The sequence below is a fragment of the Oryctolagus cuniculus genome, chromosome 10 (genome assembly GCF_051225735.1).
Source record: "Oryctolagus cuniculus isolate XC-2025 breed Fujian yellow rabbit chromosome 10, ASM5122573v1, whole genome shotgun sequence".
In the NCBI taxonomy this organism is placed as follows: Eukaryota; Metazoa; Chordata; class Mammalia; order Lagomorpha; family Leporidae; genus Oryctolagus; species Oryctolagus cuniculus.
In genome coordinates, this window is record NC_142876.1 from 103,118,489 (window position 1) to 103,133,673 (window position 15,185).

The following is a 15,185-nucleotide window of genomic DNA, read 5'->3' on the forward strand; positions in this document are numbered from 1 at the left end:
TCAAGGAAAGTTAGGCTGTCTTCCATTAAAGGGTAGTGGCCAGGGAGCGGTCAAGTTTCAGATAAGACATGTTTGAAGAGATTCTGTATTTATCTCTGTTCAAAATCTCTTCGCCTTGGGGCCAGCATTGTGGTGTACCAGATTAAGCCACTGCTTGGAATACCTATATGCCAATTTGAGTCCTGGCTGTTCTACTTTTTTGACAGGCAGAGTGGACAGTGAGAGAGAGACAGAGAGACAGCGAGAAAGGTCTATCCTTTGCTGTTGGTTCACCCTCCAATGGCCGCCGCGGGTGGCGCGCTGCGGCCGGCGCACCACGCTGATCTGATGGCAGGAGCCAGGTGCTTCTGGTCTCCCATGGGGTGCAGGGCCCAAGCACTTGGGCCATCCTCCACTGCACTCCCGGGCCACAGCAGAGAGCTGGCCTGGAAGAGGGGCAACCGGGACAGAATCCGGCGCCCCGACTGGGACTAGAACCAGGTGTGCTGGTGCCTCAAGGTGGAGGATTAGCCTAGTGAGCCGCGGCGCCGGTCCTGTTCTACTTTCAATCCAGCGCTCTGCTAATGTGCCTGGGAAGTCGGTGGATGATGGTCCAAACACTTGGAGCCCTCCCATCCATAGGGGAAAGATACAGATGAAGTTCCCAGCTCCTGGCATCAGCCTGACGCAGCCTTGGGCTGTTGTGGCTATTTGGGGAGTGAACCAGTGGATGGAAGACCTCACTGTCTGATGCTCTTTCAAATAAATAAATATATATTTAAGGGGGGAAGAAAGTCTCTTTCCTCAGACTCGTTCAGGCTCAGATCCCCAAGACAGTTCATCTAGATCCTGTCCATGCCACTTAACACAGGACCTGGCACTCTGCTGCGAGCTGCGTTGAAGTTGGATGTGATGTTTCCAGTGTGCGGAACTAGCCTTTTCTTGCTCTCCTGACTGTTGAGGGTTATTGCCCTTGGGTCATCTCACGGTGAAGGGGGCTATAAACCTCCTATCCTTCCTTATTTTAAGGGAGAATCACAGGGCGTTAAAAAGCCTGGTAATCTGCTTCTGAGGAACAGCAGTTTCGATGAGTTTGCTACTCAGAACAGCCAGTCCTAATAAGGGGACAGGATCTACCTTGGGCATCCGTGGGCCACGACTGGATCCCAGGTCCCCTGAGTGAGTGTGGATGGCTGTGCTGCTGAAGCCCTTGGATGCGGTACACCCCAGGATAGAGCCATTGTACCTTCCCAAGCAGGCGCTCAAAAGCCATGGTAACGGCCAGCGCGCGGCTCACTTGGCTAATCCTCCGCCTGCGGCGCCGGCACCCCGAGTTCTAGTCCCGGTTGTTCCTCTTCCAGTCCAGCTGTCTGCTGTGGCCCGGGAAGGCAGTGGAGGATGGCCCAAGTGCTTGGGCCTTGTACCTGCATGGGAGACCGGGAGGAAGCACCTGGCTCCTGGCTTCGGATCTGCGCAGTGCTGGCTGTGGCAGCCATTGGTCGGGGGGGGGCGAACCAACAGAAGGAAGACCTTTCTCTCTGTCTCTCACTGTCCAACTCTGCCTGTCAAAAAAAAAAATCTAATCCTCCGCCTGCAGCACCGGCACACCGGGTTCTAGTCCTGGTTGGGGCGCCAGATTCTGTCCCGGTTGCCCCTCTTCCAGGCCAGCTCTCTGCTGTGGCCCGGGAAGGCAGTGGAGGATGGCCCAAGTGCTTGGGCCCTGTACCACATGGGAGACCAGGAGGAAGCACCTGGCTCTTGGTTTTGGATTGGCGCAGCACGCCCGCTGTAGGGGCCATTGCGGGGTGAACCAACAGAAAAGGAAGACCTTTCTGTCTCTGTCAAAAACAAAAACAAAAACAACAAAAAAAAAACAAACCGTGGTAGCCTGCCTACCTGCTCCTTTTCCGGGTGGGCATATGCATAGGGTGCAGGTGGCTTGGCCCAGGTCCCTGTCCTGAACTGCCCCTTGGGTGGGTGTTCTGACCTCTTGTCCTTGGCTTGTATGCAGACCACATGAGCAGCTGTAGAGGCATGTTTGGAGCTCCCTCTCCTGAGTAGAGCCGAGTCTTGGAAGAAGAGCCCTTTGCTTTTCTGTTCCAGCTTGCCATCCAGCTTGCTGGGACGGAGGTTGCTCTTGCCTCCTGACTAGAGGGGCAGCCTCCAGCCTAAGTCAGGACACGGCTAAAACCAGCTTCCATCAGTACCAATTTGGAAACCTTGGGGATGGGGATACTGAATGTGCCATTTTTATCTTCAGCCAAGGAAGCTAAAGTTCTAGGCAAAATCACTTCTTAGCATGAATCAACCAGTGAATGGCAGGTGCACAGCGTGAACTTGTCTGTCTCCAAAGCCCATCCGTCTTCCATGGGACATGCTACTCATCACCTGAGTGCTGATAGGAGAGGGTTTTCCCCTCACCCCCAGCCTTTTTCAGGGCTTCTGCCTCGTAGCTACCCAGCGACCTCACAGGCCCAAGAAGCCAGACAGAGCCAGCACAAACAAGTCCAAAGTACCTTTAATGTGTGATACAAAAGTAGAAAAATAGCTGAGGCTAAATAAAGGGAGGTGGAGTAGAGACTGGGAGGGCAGGACCACCCTCACTGCCAACCTCCCTTCTCCCCCATAGGCCGGTACCTGTCCTGGAGGGGAGAGGGAGAGCAAGTGAGTGGTGGCAGCATCTTTGGTGTTTCCCCCAGAACCAAGCGGGTTGAGGCCAGCAATGCCAGGAAGCCCACAAGGGGAAGGTGTATGAGGAGCTGGGGTGGGGGTGGGGAACACGCCCCATCATTCACACCACAGAGCAGCCTTCGGCTGGGGGGCTCAGGGCCTGGACCACATCTTCACGACCCATGGCAGCCAGGACTTCCTCTAGCACCCTGAGGGTGGCTCTGCTGCCCTCTTGAGTGGCCCAGTCCCTCAGCAGGGTATAGGCTGGCGTCTGGCCCTGGGCCATGGTCTCCACAGCCTCAGGCGGGTAGCCCAGGCGGCCTGCCAGACCCCGCCAGCCCTTGTCAGCTTCGCCCGACACCTCCAGGAGCCGCTCTGCTTCCTCCTGCTGCTGCCGGGGGAGATGCAGGTAGAGTCGGCAGCCAGGCTCATACTGTGGCCCTAGGGTGGGAGACACGAGTTGTTACCCGAGGGGTGGGTGGTGGCATAGCAGCACCAGAGAGATCCAAAGGACCACAAGATGGAGAAAGGGGCTCACCCTGGCTGGGATCACTGGGCGAGTCCAAAAAGACACTGTTTTCGTGCCTCTGGTCCCTGTCGAGGCCACCCAGTTCTGCAGTGCGAGCTTTGGCCAGCTGCCGTCTTTGCTTATGTGATCGCCAGCTATGGGGAGTAGAGGGGACCTGCCAGTCTGCTCCCACTTTCACCAAGACAGGGAGCAGGCCGGGAGTCCAGCTGGGGAGGGGATGCCAAAAGGCAGTGCCCAGGCCACCTACCACTTGAAGGCCACGTATGCAAGCAGACCGAGGACCACAGTGGCCAGAAGGGCACAGTAGACGGGGATGATGTTGCCTGAGCCCTCGGGAGGCTCATCCGGGAATGAGGAGGAGGTATTGAAGGCCAGGGCTGTGCCTGCCCCTGTCCGTACCCCATCCCCGTCCCCGTCCTGCCCTCTCAGGCTCCTATCTGTGGAAGAAGGAGAGAGTCAGGAGCAAGGAACTAAGGTGAAGGCCTCTGACAGACTCACACCTGTCCTCAAAAAAAGTTGGCAAACACTCGGCTGGGCAGGTAGAGTCGCCAGCTCCTTGCAGGGCATCTAGACTGGGCTGGCCCACTTCCCTGCCCTCACCTCCGACAGGCTCACCTCTGCTTGCCAGCCTGGACACCCAGCCCTTCCCAGATTGCTGTCTGTGCCTCCCCAAGCTCCCAGGCCTCTGCTCGTGCAATTCCACCGTCTCCATCTGACAAGTCAGCAAGCTTCTCCCTTTCCTGCCCCATTTGCACCACCTCCGCCAACCACGGCACCAGAAGGCAGTGGCTGCGGCTCCTCCATCAAGTCTGGATTGTGAGAGCACAGGGGTTCCTGCTGGCCCCCACAAGCAGCCTCTGGTCACGGATGGTCTTGGAGAGTTTTGCAAAATAAAGCTGAGCCAGAAGGGAAGTCAATGTTGCTGCTCTCTTCTGCCCAGAGGCCAGTGGTCCCCGGACCCTGCGTAGACCCCACCAACCCCCACCCCCACCCCTCAGACAGCTGAGACAGGGACTGTAGAGCCTGTGACTGGGACTTGCTGGTGACCTACCCAGCTGGGGTACCTCGTAGCCCGCCCAGGGCCCAAGATCTGGATCAAAGGGTACTTACCCACAAAAGCCATGTCTTTGCTGTGGTGGGAATTCTGAAGCATGGCTCTGCTGGTCAGCCTGGTTCCCTGGGAGCTTGCTCCTGAGTCCACGACGGGCTGTGTTTAGGGGCGGGGGGAAATCCTCAGGCCAGAAGTCCCTTGGAGTAGCCTTGTCTTCCGGCTCACTCCATCCTGATTCATTCCGGGGCTAGACCAGTTTCCTCCTGTGGCAGGCGTGATGGAGGCGACAGAGCTGGCGCCAGCTGGAGGGGTCAGGCCGCAGCTCATGACGGTGGACAGGTTAGAAACCACCGCGTCTCAGAGACCCTGGTCTGAGTCCAAGGATGCTAGAGGCGCGAAAGCAGACACAGCCTCTGGTCCCGTCTCAGCCAGAAGAGAGTGGCAGCGGGGGACTCAGCCCCACACGTCTCAGCAGGAGCCTAAGGCCCCAAGGCAGGCGGGTGTCTTGTGACGATGCTCCTTTGTCGGTCAGTGTCTGGTCCTCTAGAGCTCAGAGGCCGAGGAGAAGGGAAGCTTGGCAGATGCAGCAAGGCCACAGGGCCATGGGCCCAGAGACCACCTGAGTGGTCCTTTCTCACCCGGAAATTCAAAGGGCCAAACCCTGAAGGGCAGGGCCCCTCCGTCCCAGCTCCTCCCTGGACGCTATGGCCCTGACTCTGCTAGGCCCCCTTTCCTGAGGTGTGGGGAAGAGGGTACCAAGTCTGGGTGGAGGAGGGCCCTTTCCTGGAGGAAATGGAGAACAGAAGGGAGGGCCCCCACATCCCCAGAAGTTAACCATCGCATACCCAGATGTCTGCCAGCCATGTGCCCACAGTAAGGCTAAGTCAGCAATCCAGTGCTGTGGCCAAGTGGACTGGAACACAGGCTGGTGGCCCCTGCCACGTGTGGGGTGTGTACACTGAGCCACTGAACACCGAGGGGCTCTTCTGGGACCTTTGTTGACAGGTGGGCCTGTGACCAGCGCAGGCAGTGGCACGCAGGCCTGGCGTCCACCTGCCCGACACCACCCTGAGTTGGTAGAATGGAATCTCTCCCCGCCTCCTCAGCCGGCTCCGAGCCAACAAAGCAACAACCCAGCATGCCCACCAGCCCCGACTCACGCACAGACACACGGACATCGGCTCGGGGACCACAACATCCACAGGATCGCGGACCCCGAGGTGGGGGCAGAGAGGCGCCCTCCGCTCCGCAAGCCCCGGCCTCCGCCCCCACTCCCCCCTGACCTGCTGCGCCGTCCCTCGCGGGTGCACGATCCACTTAGCGGGGCGAGACTTCGGCCTCTGAAGCCACGAGACCACCCGTGGGCCCACCCGCGGGCCCGCCAGGAAGCCGGCGCGGAGTCCCTGGGGAGGCCAGGTTCGGGTCCGCCCAGCGCGGCACGGGGCGGGCCGGGAGGTGGGACCGGGAAGGGGCCGGACAATGGGGAGGCGGGGCCGGGCGGGGTGCGGGCGTCCCCCTGGCGGCCTCGCCCGGTCCCGTAGGGACGTGCGCGCTGCCCAACCAGCCCCGAAGCCGGAGAATGCGAGCCAGGCGGCCTCGAGGTGGCCACCGCGGTCCGCGACGCCGCACGCACGCACACTTGGAGACACAGCAGCTACAAAACTAGGCCGGGTTTATTGCCAAGAACGGAGAGCTGGGGCCGCCTTGAGGGGTTAAGGCCACGGGCGACCCCTGTGCTCCGCCGGGACTGGGGGTTCGTAAGCCAGGGACCCCCGGCCCCAGGTTGTGCAAAATGTGCAGCCGCGAGCGCGGAGGCAGCGCGGGATTTCAGGGTGGCCCCCATCTAAGGGCGAGGGGCGGGACTTCCTGGAGTGACGCGCCCGCCAATCCCCGAGCTGGGCGGGAGTGGGGCCCCGCCCACCCGCTGGCGCGGCCGACTCCACGGTGTTCCCGCCGGCGCCTGGGCGGGGCCTGCCTGCAGGTCGGGCCCGCTGGGGGCGGAGCCGGGGCGGCCAGGCGGTCAGCGTGCTTCTCCCGACCCGTACTCCGTCTCGCCGGAGGACACCTGGGTGATGCGCCGCGACGACGACCGCCACAGCTTCCGCGCGAACTGGTTGCTGCGCAGCTGGTGCAGGCAGGAGCGGGCGGAGTGAGCTAGGGCCGCGCTCCCGCGCCCCACCCCAGCCCCCACCCTGCCCTCCATCACCTCAGAGGGCTTCCCGGAGCCCACCACGATCAGCTTGCCGTCCTCCAAGCCCACGAGCACATGGCTGCGCTCCTTGGTCACCGCCACGCTCCGGATGGGCACCTTCATGGGCAGGGGTGGCGCGGCCGGCAGCAGCCTGGAGCGGGGGAGAAGCACAGAATGGGGGGCTTTGCCACCAGCAGACGGCTGGACATGCCCACAGGTGTGCCCAGAGAACGTGGGATGCCAGGGACCACCCCGGCGTCCCCTGACAACCAGCATCAGCGTGAGGGGCCTTGAACCCATGCACGGTGGGGCTCACTTGTTCAGGTGGAGGATGTGCAGGGCGCACTGGGCCGTGCCCAGCAACACAAAGTCCTCCGTCACTGCCAAGGCCGTAGGCTGCTCCGCCAGGGGCAGGGAGGCCCGCAGCCTCCCGTTCACAGAGTATAAGTGCAGTGAGTAGGTGACCTGCAGGGAGTGCGGCGTGTCGGCAAGGACAGGATCCCCAGTGCCTGCCCCCCTGTCTTTGCGGGGCACCCCTTCCCCATACCTGGGCCCCAGGACGCTCCCACGCTGAGCTCTGTACCACAATCTGGCCCTCAGACCCCAGTGCCAGGTGGGACACAGGCCCAGGCAATGCAGCACCCGGAGGCCGTAGTGCTGCCACAAACTGGCCACGGCGCACAGTGTGTATGATCACAGTTCCATCCTGTGGACAGGCGGCTTAGGGTGCTGGACAGGGGTTTTGGCTCCGGGGGCAGCGCCAGCAAACACCCTCCCGAGAGCACACGCATACACACACCTCAGATCCAGACACAGCCATGTCCAGTTCAGTGCTGATGGCCACACAGCTCACTGCAGCCTCGTGGCCGTACAGGACCTGCACAGGCTTTGGTGCCAGCCCTACTGACAGACCACCCTGTGGGGAGCCGGGGCTGGCTTAGGACTGGCCTTTGGATGACAAGGCTGAGGCTCAGGAAAGTCACAGGCCTTGTCCAAGCTCAAAGAGCTGAGGGCCAGCGAGTCTCAGGCTTGTTTGCAGCAGGGGAGGGAAAGGGAAGACCAGCTGGGCTGCAGGTCTGGGCCACAGGACCTCCCACAGGGCTGCCCCCCACCCCCCGGACACACCTGCTGCAGGAGCCGCCACACCATGCACGTGGTATCCCGGGAGCCTGAGATGAGGTAGATGCCACAGGTGTCCAGTGCAAGGCAGGTCACTACATCTACATGGGGAGGGGAGGGGAGGGGAGGGGAGTGTACAAGCAGAACAGAGTAGCCACAGCCTCCCTGACCAGCCTCAGAACGCCAGCCTCCACCTGCAGGCCCACCCCCCAGCTCAGGGCTGCGCATACCAAGGTGGCGGCTGAGCTGGTTCAGCAGCTTGCCTCGGGGCAGTGCAGTCACTCGCAGGCTGCCATCCCAGTGGCCACCGCTGAACAGCAGCTTTCCATCAGGGGCTACAGCCAGCGCCTGCCCAGTCACGCCACTGCCCGGCACCCAAGGGCCGCTAAGCAGTCGCTGCATCCTGACCGAGGGAGGGAGGTGGCAGGTGAGGCCAGGCCACATGGGAGAGACCCACACCTTCAGGGATCTCCCCTGCAGCTGGTTAACTCTGGGTAGGAGAGGACTCAACCCACCCCCACCCATAGCCCTCTGTCCTACTTGGGGTTGCCCATGGTGGGGTCTTTGCTGAAGCTGAAGTAGTTGCTTATGTTGCGATCATAGGGCAGCCAGCTGTGGGTGCCCAGCAGCCCATTGGCACTCACAGTCACCTGCGGGCAGGATTGGACAGAGGTGGGCTTGGGGCAAGTCGGGGGTGGGGTGGGGCTGAAGTGCAGCCCCGCCCAGTACACTTACCAAGAGGTCTGGGGAGCCCTGGGTGATGAAGGAGTGGGGCTGCCGGTGGGGGACCAGGGCTAGCACCAGGGGCACACCCTCACTGACCACCTGCAAGGTGAAGTGCAGAGTTGGCGGTGTCTGAGAGCCCACTGGGGCCCCGACTACATGATGTGCTTCCCAGGACACCACTCCTTCCTTTGCCCTCTGCCCCCAGGGGTCACAGCCTGTGTCAGAGATGCAGAAGTCACTCTCAAAAAGCAGGTATGCGAGACCAGTGGGCCTTCAAGGGGGTGTCTAGGGTGGTGAGCCGGATCCTTTGAGAAGATCAAGCTCGGTCTCAACTCTGGTCCTCCCACCCCCTTACTCCTTGAGCCCTTAGCCCAATGGCAGGAGGGGAGGGCAGCCTCCAAGGCAGCTTGGGGGCTGACATTGTGGCACAGAGGGTTAAGCCGCTACCTGCAACACTGGCGTCCCATATGAGCGCCAGTTTCAGTTTTGGCTGCTCTACTTTTGATCCAGCTCCCTGCTTGTGCACCTGGGAAAGCAGCAGAAGACGGCCTGAGAGCTTGGGCTCCTGCCACCTACGTGGGAGACCCGGATCAAGTTCCAGGCCAGTCCCAGTCCCGGCCATTGTGGCTATTTGGGAAATGAACCAGCAGATGGAGGATCTCTCTCCCTCCCTCCTTCTCTGTAACTCTGCTTTTCAAATAAATGAGTAAATAAATCATTTTTAAAAATGGTCAGCCTGGGGTCAACATCCAGGAATGCAGGCAGGAAGGAAGGGGCCAGCCAGATGCCTGCCTTCTGATCTCCCCAGCATTTTTGGAGGTGGTTGAGTTCATCAGCACTGTCCTGGCCCGCATGAAGAAGGCACTCCCATACTCCAGCTGTGTTTAGCTTATTTTCCAGTGTGCCTTTAAATCGGATTGGATATTCCCTTATGTCCCACAACATTGCTAAGAACAGTGAAGTTAAACCCATTTTGCAGAATGGGAGCCTGAGATCCCGTCCTCCTCCTACCTCTGCAAAGAAGGCCTTAAGCTGGTCCAGGTGCTGGAAGATGCTGGGTGAATTGGTATCCAGGCGTGCCAGGCGATGGGCTGCTTCCTCAGCCGACAGGCGCATCGGGTGTGGCTCCTGCAGACATGCGGGCAGTTAGCGCCACGGCCTGGGCAGCCCCAACCACTGTGCTCCAAGCTGCCTCACCTTCAGCAGCTGACAGGGAGTCTGCCCAAAGTTGCTGATAATGCCCTCTAGAGCCTTCCGTTCCCGCTCATCTGCCACGTGGTCCAGGTCGACAGCCCCTGGGCAGGAGGCAGGGCAGTCAGGACTCCCTCTGCCCTGTGCACCTGCCCCCGCTCATCTGCACCTTGTTTCCACTTCAGTGCAGTGCGCCACCCACCCTCGTAGGTGCAGTAATAGAAGACATTGAGGGCTTCCTCTGCTGCTGGCCCCCGCTGCTTGTAGCCAAAGATGAGGTCGATCCACTCGTGCAGGTGGGCAGACACATACTCTGACTCCTGAGGGTCCGGGGGCGGTCAGTCCAGGGCTGGCTGTGCCCCCAGGACCCTCAACTGTGGGTGTGCGCCCATCTCGATGTGGCCGCCTCCTCACCAGAGCCCTGCGGTGCTTCTGGATGAAGTCCTCAGGCGAGCTGGCCCACGGAGGCAGCACCACGTCGCCCACCTTCTCGTTGGTCAGCTGGAGGCAGCCGAGGTCAAAACCTGGCAAAGGACTGGGTCAGCTGCACCCTGTGCCATCCCTGTCACTCCTGGCCAGCCAGCCTGGGCTTTGCATCCTCACGCTGCCCGTGTCCTACCGTTCTGGTTCTCCAGGAAATCAGGGAAGTAGAAGAACTCTGGGATGAGCTCCTTCACGTCGGCAGGGCTCTCCAGGCGGGCCTGCCAGGCTGCTGCCACCGAGTGGAACTGCCGGTCAGAGCAGTCAAAGCTGGAGAGGGACACGGAGCCAAGGTGAGCCAGGGAGAGAGGGTGCACGGAAGGGAAGTGGGGAGCCAGAGGCCAGCTAGGGATGCCAGGAGGGCCTGTGTCCCCCTCGACTTCCCCCACACCCCTGGGGCCGCACCGGCCACTCTGCAGCTGGACGTGCAGGGAGGTAAAGGGCTCCATGCGGATGAGGTAGTGCATCACGCCTGCTGCGTTGGAGTAGTGGGTGCCATAGTGGAACTTGTCGATGGTGCCGGCAGGGTCCTCGAAGCTCTCGTACCTGGTTCCACAGTGAGCAGGAGTCAGTAGGAGCCCCCGGCGCTCATCCCCACCCCGCTGAGCCAAGCCCCTGCCCACGTGCTCACTTCTCCCTCACGAGCTGGGCATGCTTGGGGTTCACCACACCGATGGGCTTGGACAGGTCTCGGAAGACAGCCGGGTTGCTGAGGTCCAGGGTTGGGGACACATAGTCCTGCAGGACCCAGGGGAACTGGCCGCCCACCAGGACAAGGACTGCATGAGGGTCCCGATGGCCGTGCCTGCCCACCCTGCCCAGCCCTCACCGGCAGGGAGCCAGGTACACAGCCTGCCCAAAGGCTAGGACACCATTTGGAGGGGCCACAGAGGAGCAGGACAGACCGCCCTGGGACAGGCTTCCTTTCAGAGAGAACAGAGGCCAAGATGGGAGGGGCGAGGGCTGGAGGGGGCTCTGTGGAGCCTGTGGGGGACAGAGGCCAAGTCATGGCCAGAGGCACACCTTCCCAGGACCAAGCTCATGGCTTGGCCCACTGGCAGGCCCTAGCCTCGGGTGAACCCAGAGCTGGCAGATCAGAGGGACAGGGCAGAGGTGTGCAGAGGGCCCTCACCACAGGGTACTGAGACAGGTCATTGTAGGTCCGCCCCGCAATGGTGTTGAGTTGCATCAAGTACTCGAAATTGGATATCTCACGCTGTACCCATTTCTGGGGGACAAGGCAAGGCAAGAGGTGAGCCAGCAGGGCTGTCTAGCACTCCCCCCGCCCTCAAGATCCCAACGGTGCACCCCCCACAACTCACACTCAGGGTGCTCACCTGGGTAAGGCCTGAGGCACGCAGCATCTCCTGCGGGGAGCGGCTGCTTAGGTAGCCTTGGGCGGGGGGCCGCAGGCGCAGGAGCCATGAGTACACCTGGTTCCGTACCTGAGTGTGGGGTGGAGTAGGGTAGGGTTGGGGTCTGGGAGCCTGAGAAGGAGATGAGGCTGGGGTTCCACCCGCTTTGCAGGGGAAGTTGAGGAAGTAGTTGGCCTGATCGATGAAGAACAGCTCAAGTGCAGAACGACGCAGGTTGAAACGCCGGAGGTGCACCTCTCGCAGCTGGGCCAGCGGGCGCCGGAAGTCATGGCCAATGCCTGTTGGGACAAACAGTAGGTGGCGAAGTCAGTTGCCCCAGCTCGACCCACACCTCTGCCGTTCCCTGCCACACCCACCAGTCTGCTCCACCAGGACGCACCCTCCTCTGTTTCCACACGCTCGGTGCTGCCGTCGTAGAAGTACACATGCTGTGTGGTGACCTCCAGCAGCCCTGAGACCACGGCCACTACTGTGACCAGCTGGCACTCGGCCGACAGCACAAGCTTCTCACGCTGCTCATCCAGTTCCACCGCCTCCATCCTGGGGACCACCATTTGCCTTGGGATCCAGGCCCTGGGACCGCTTCCTGACACACCCACCAGCCCTAGTCCTCATCCCTGCCCCCAGTTATCGCCAGGACGCCAACCCCTCTCCCCGGCTGCCCCTTCCCCAGCCCCTGCAGGTCTGGAGTCCCCATCCCACTCTGCTCGCGTCTCAGTCCTGCTCTGGGGGGGCTGGCTACTGATGGGCAACAATCAGCCATGAGACGGTTCTCTCAAGGCCCTGCCTGACCTTGGACAGGAGACTGAAGTTGGGCAGCAAAAAGGCCCTGCACTCAGGGCAGCCATGTCACAGCAGCAGGCACACGCAGGCAGACCCTGCCCACCGCCCCAGGCAGATCTCCCCAGAGGCGGTCAGCTGGCTCCCAGCCCCACTCACGGGGTCTCTAGTGCAGCCAGCTCGTCCTCGCCTAGCTGGTCCTCCTGCAGCTCCTCTTGGGGGGTGCTGACTTTGGCTTCTTTGGTCACTGCCAGAGGCAGTGAGGCCTCTTCAGTGAGTGTCAGGGGAGCCTCACCTGCAAGGGGCCAAGAGTTTGAGGGTATTTCAAAAAGCTAGTGGAAAAATAGCATTAAAAGAGAAGTTGGCCAAAGGACAAAAAAAAAAAATTTTGAAATGCATGCCTAGTTTTTTCACAAATTACAGTTTCTATGAACTTTTCTTAAAGACCCCTCATTTACATGGACTTCAAAGATTTTTGCACCAAAATAAACATCTTTAATTCCATTTTCCACACACTTCTTCAGGCGCTCATACTCAATTACAGCAAGGCAAGACAGGAAACACGACTTGGGCAGACCGAGGTCAGCACACTCCTCACCCAGGTTGTCCCTTAAGGCGCTGGCTTCCAGGTGAGGGTCGAAGTGGTAGTTGGGCACCAGCTTCAGGCGCATGCGCGAGTACGTCTCCGCACTGGACAGCTTCCAGCGCGGGGTCGGGGGATCCCTGCAGATATGGCCCGGGTGGTGGTGGTCACGGGTGGGTCCACCGAGGGCTATCGGCCTCCGCACATCCAAGCCCTGCACCCCACCCTGACCCCGCCCCACCTCAGCGCCCAGGCCCCGCGGGGACAGGAGAGCTGGCGCCACAGCGCCCCCCAGTGCAGCAGGGCGGTGGAGTGCTGTGCTGCCTGCTGCTTCAGGGCCGCCACGTGGCGCAGCCCCTCCAGGCGCGCTCGCCGCTGCGCGGGTTCCAGCACCAGCTCCTAGGTGGAAGACAGAGCTCAGCCTGGCTGACTGCAGCCAGTCCCGCCCCGGTTTCTCTATCTTGCCCGGTCAGCCCGGGTTCTGGGCGCCTGTGTGGCACAGGTTCCCGTCCCCAAGCCCGGGCGCCCACCTGGAAGGCCCGACGACTGCGCATGCGCTCTCGCTGGCGCCGCTGCCCACTGCTCATGAGTGTGTCGTAACAGGCGTTCCAGAAACCCGACATGAGGTCGTGGCTCTTAGCATAAGTGTCCATTTCAAACTGCGACATGGCGGGCTGCACCTGCAGGGTCGGGCAAGAAGAGACCAGTGCTGGACACTGGCCCCCAGACCCTACCCGTCTTCCCCCGCACCCACCTCTAAGGCACCTGCTTGTCAATGAAGTGGCGCCATTCGGGTGTGGCACAAAAAGCCTGGAAGTCCTCAAAGAAGGTGGGGCTGCCGTTGGTGGGCGGCAGCGAGGGCAGACCCCACTGTAGTCCCAGGGGCCCGTAGGCGCGGTCCAGCAGCGTGCGCACCAGCGGCACCAGCCAGGAACAGCGCTCCGTAGCTGCTGCGGCTGGGGGTGGGGGCTGCCCATTCTCGGCGGCCGTCTGGGAGGAAGAGGTGTTCAGCGCCCGTCCCAGGGCGGCCTCCAGCTTGGAGAGCACATAGCAGGCCTCCTCCCGGCGGGCAGGCACCACCGTCTGCAGCAGCATGTGTAGTTTCACGTAGGCCTGGGCATGCAGCTGTGGGTACAAGAGGGTGTGGGTGGCACCCGGCCCCCTCAGCGCTCCCCAGCCCTGCTAGGCCGCCTTCCGCGGCATCTCCCACTGTGCTCACCTGTGGGTCCTCCAGCAGGATGTAGCCCAGCACAAGACGCAGGCCAATCTGTGCCATCTCGCGGAGATCAGCGGTGCCGTTGGCCAGGTGTGGCCAGGCTCCCAGGCGATCGAGTAGGTTGCACACACCTTCAAAGAGCTGCCACACACAACATATTTCCCACGGCCATCACGAGACGCGTCCGGGAATCCACGGGGAGGCAGCAAGTGCAAGTTTGGGCACGTGGCCAGGTGGGGTTTGAGCACACAGACAAGCCCGTGCTCACGTGCACCCCATCTGCCTCCCAGACCAGGTGCCTCAGGATGCGTGCACCTGAGCACTCACTCAGCTCACAGTACCCCACCCCCACCCCCCAGCAGCCGCACCTTCTCACTCCACAGCTCCTGGTTACCATGGCCCTCAGCACAAAGGAAGTCTTGTAGCAGGCGCAGCAGCCAAAGGGCCTGCTGGGTGAGGCTAGCCAGGACCCCTGGGGGCGCCTCCTTAATGTCTGTCAGGGCTGACTCCAACATCATCTCCAGGAGGCTGGGAGTGGGAGTGGGACTTAGGGATCTAACTGAAAGCATTCCTTGCCTCCAGAGACCCCTTGCCCTCCCGAGCCACCCTCTCACCTGCGCTTGATGTAGTCTGGTGGGCGCACAAGTGTGGCTGAGGCCCCCAGCTGGGTGAGCACCGAGAAGACCTGGCCCCGCTCCCGCCAGGCAGCCTCGTCGCTACCTTCCACGCCCCGCCATGTCACGGAGAACAGCACATTGGTGAGCAGGTTGCACAGTTCCTCCTCAGAGGTTTGCTGTGGGCATGGGGTGGGGTGTGTGTGTGTGGGCTGGGAAGTGAGAGAATCAGGTGGACCCCCACTCATCCCCTCTCAGTACCCCACATCCACTACTGCTAGGGATGGTCAAAAGCAGAGCACTTGGCTAACAACCAGCCTGGCACCAAGGGCCTAAAAGAAAGGCATAGGGGCCTCAGCCATTCCCTGAATTCTAAGGAAGAAACCTGGGGTCCCACTAAATTCCCAAGAAGAGATGGGGCACTTCACCAAGTAATCCCAGCCTTCAACGACCTGTCTTGGAATTCTGTGGAAGAGTGCCACAGACTGAGTAGAGGCCCATTCCCAAACCAGAAGCACAAGGCAGAACTCCGGGAGCTGTGCTGCCTGTAGGCCCTGCAAGGTCCCAGCCTTCCAGGCTCTCTCAAGGGCCCTTCCAAGAGCTGGCTGGCACCGTCCACTCGGGCTCCATGCGACTCACCCCGTTCTAGGACCCCCCACCCTCTGGGAACATGACTGCAG

At 61.3% G+C, this 15,185-nt stretch overlaps 2 protein-coding genes across 11 annotated transcripts in view; both read right to left on the bottom strand.

Annotated features, from left to right (window-relative positions):
• Positions 1–2,479: 2,479 nt before the first annotated feature.
• LOC100351250 (death domain-containing membrane protein NRADD) lies at positions 2,480–5,732 on the bottom strand. Of its 2 annotated transcripts, none has more exons than XM_002713333.6 (5): positions 5,513–5,732; positions 4,289–4,385; positions 3,426–3,615; positions 3,188–3,312; positions 2,480–3,090 (listed from the first exon to the last, which is right to left on the bottom strand). In XM_002713333.6, exons 2-5 carry the CDS (start codon positions 4,329–4,331, stop codon positions 2,771–2,773), a joined length of 678 nt encoding a protein of 225 aa, XP_002713379.1. In that variant the 5' UTR covers positions 4,332–4,385; positions 5,513–5,732; the 3' UTR covers positions 2,480–2,770. The 2 variants fall into 2 exon arrangements, with proteins under 2 accessions (XP_002713379.1, XP_089162531.1); XM_089306405.1 differs by having other exon boundaries at positions 4,289–4,492.
• A 152-nt stretch (positions 5,733–5,884) lies between these two features.
• Positions 5,885–15,185, bottom strand: part of NBEAL2 (neurobeachin like 2) — a 30,309-nt gene continuing 21,008 nt past the window's right edge. For 6 of the 9 annotated variants that reach the window (XM_008260544.5, XM_051852504.3, XM_089306402.1 and 3 more), the window contains 27 exons: positions 14,506–14,684; positions 14,260–14,419; positions 13,895–14,032; positions 13,441–13,800; positions 13,206–13,355; positions 12,917–13,074; positions 12,691–12,815; positions 12,252–12,387; positions 11,692–11,852; positions 11,274–11,590; positions 11,069–11,164; positions 10,568–10,692; positions 10,342–10,482; positions 10,076–10,206; positions 9,871–9,980; positions 9,659–9,776; positions 9,463–9,560; positions 9,277–9,393; positions 8,275–8,364; positions 8,080–8,189; positions 7,770–7,942; positions 7,546–7,640; positions 7,220–7,336; positions 6,968–7,126; positions 6,737–6,885; positions 6,436–6,571; positions 5,885–6,354 (listed from right to left, as the gene is read on the bottom strand). In XM_008260544.5, the coding sequence (XP_008258766.3) occupies positions 6,250–6,354; positions 6,436–6,571; positions 6,737–6,885; positions 6,968–7,126; positions 7,220–7,336; positions 7,546–7,640; positions 7,770–7,942; positions 8,080–8,189; positions 8,275–8,364; positions 9,277–9,393; positions 9,463–9,560; positions 9,659–9,776; positions 9,871–9,980; positions 10,076–10,206; positions 10,342–10,482; positions 10,568–10,692; positions 11,069–11,164; positions 11,274–11,590; positions 11,692–11,852; positions 12,252–12,387; positions 12,691–12,815; positions 12,917–13,074; positions 13,206–13,355; positions 13,441–13,800; positions 13,895–14,032; positions 14,260–14,419; positions 14,506–14,684 (3,954 nt within the window). In that variant the 3' untranslated portion in view covers positions 5,885–6,249. Of the gene's footprint in view, positions 6,355–6,435; positions 6,572–6,736; positions 6,886–6,967; positions 7,127–7,219; positions 7,337–7,545; positions 7,641–7,769; positions 7,943–8,079; positions 8,190–8,274; positions 8,365–8,712; positions 8,792–9,276; positions 9,394–9,462; positions 9,561–9,658; positions 9,777–9,870; positions 9,981–10,075; positions 10,207–10,341; positions 10,483–10,567; positions 10,693–11,068; positions 11,165–11,273; positions 11,591–11,691; positions 11,853–12,251; positions 12,388–12,690; positions 12,816–12,916; positions 13,075–13,205; positions 13,356–13,429; positions 13,801–13,894; positions 14,033–14,259; positions 14,420–14,505; positions 14,685–15,185 lie in introns of those variants that run through there. The other 3 variants (XM_089306401.1, XR_016214867.1, XM_089306403.1) reach the window with 3 other exon arrangements.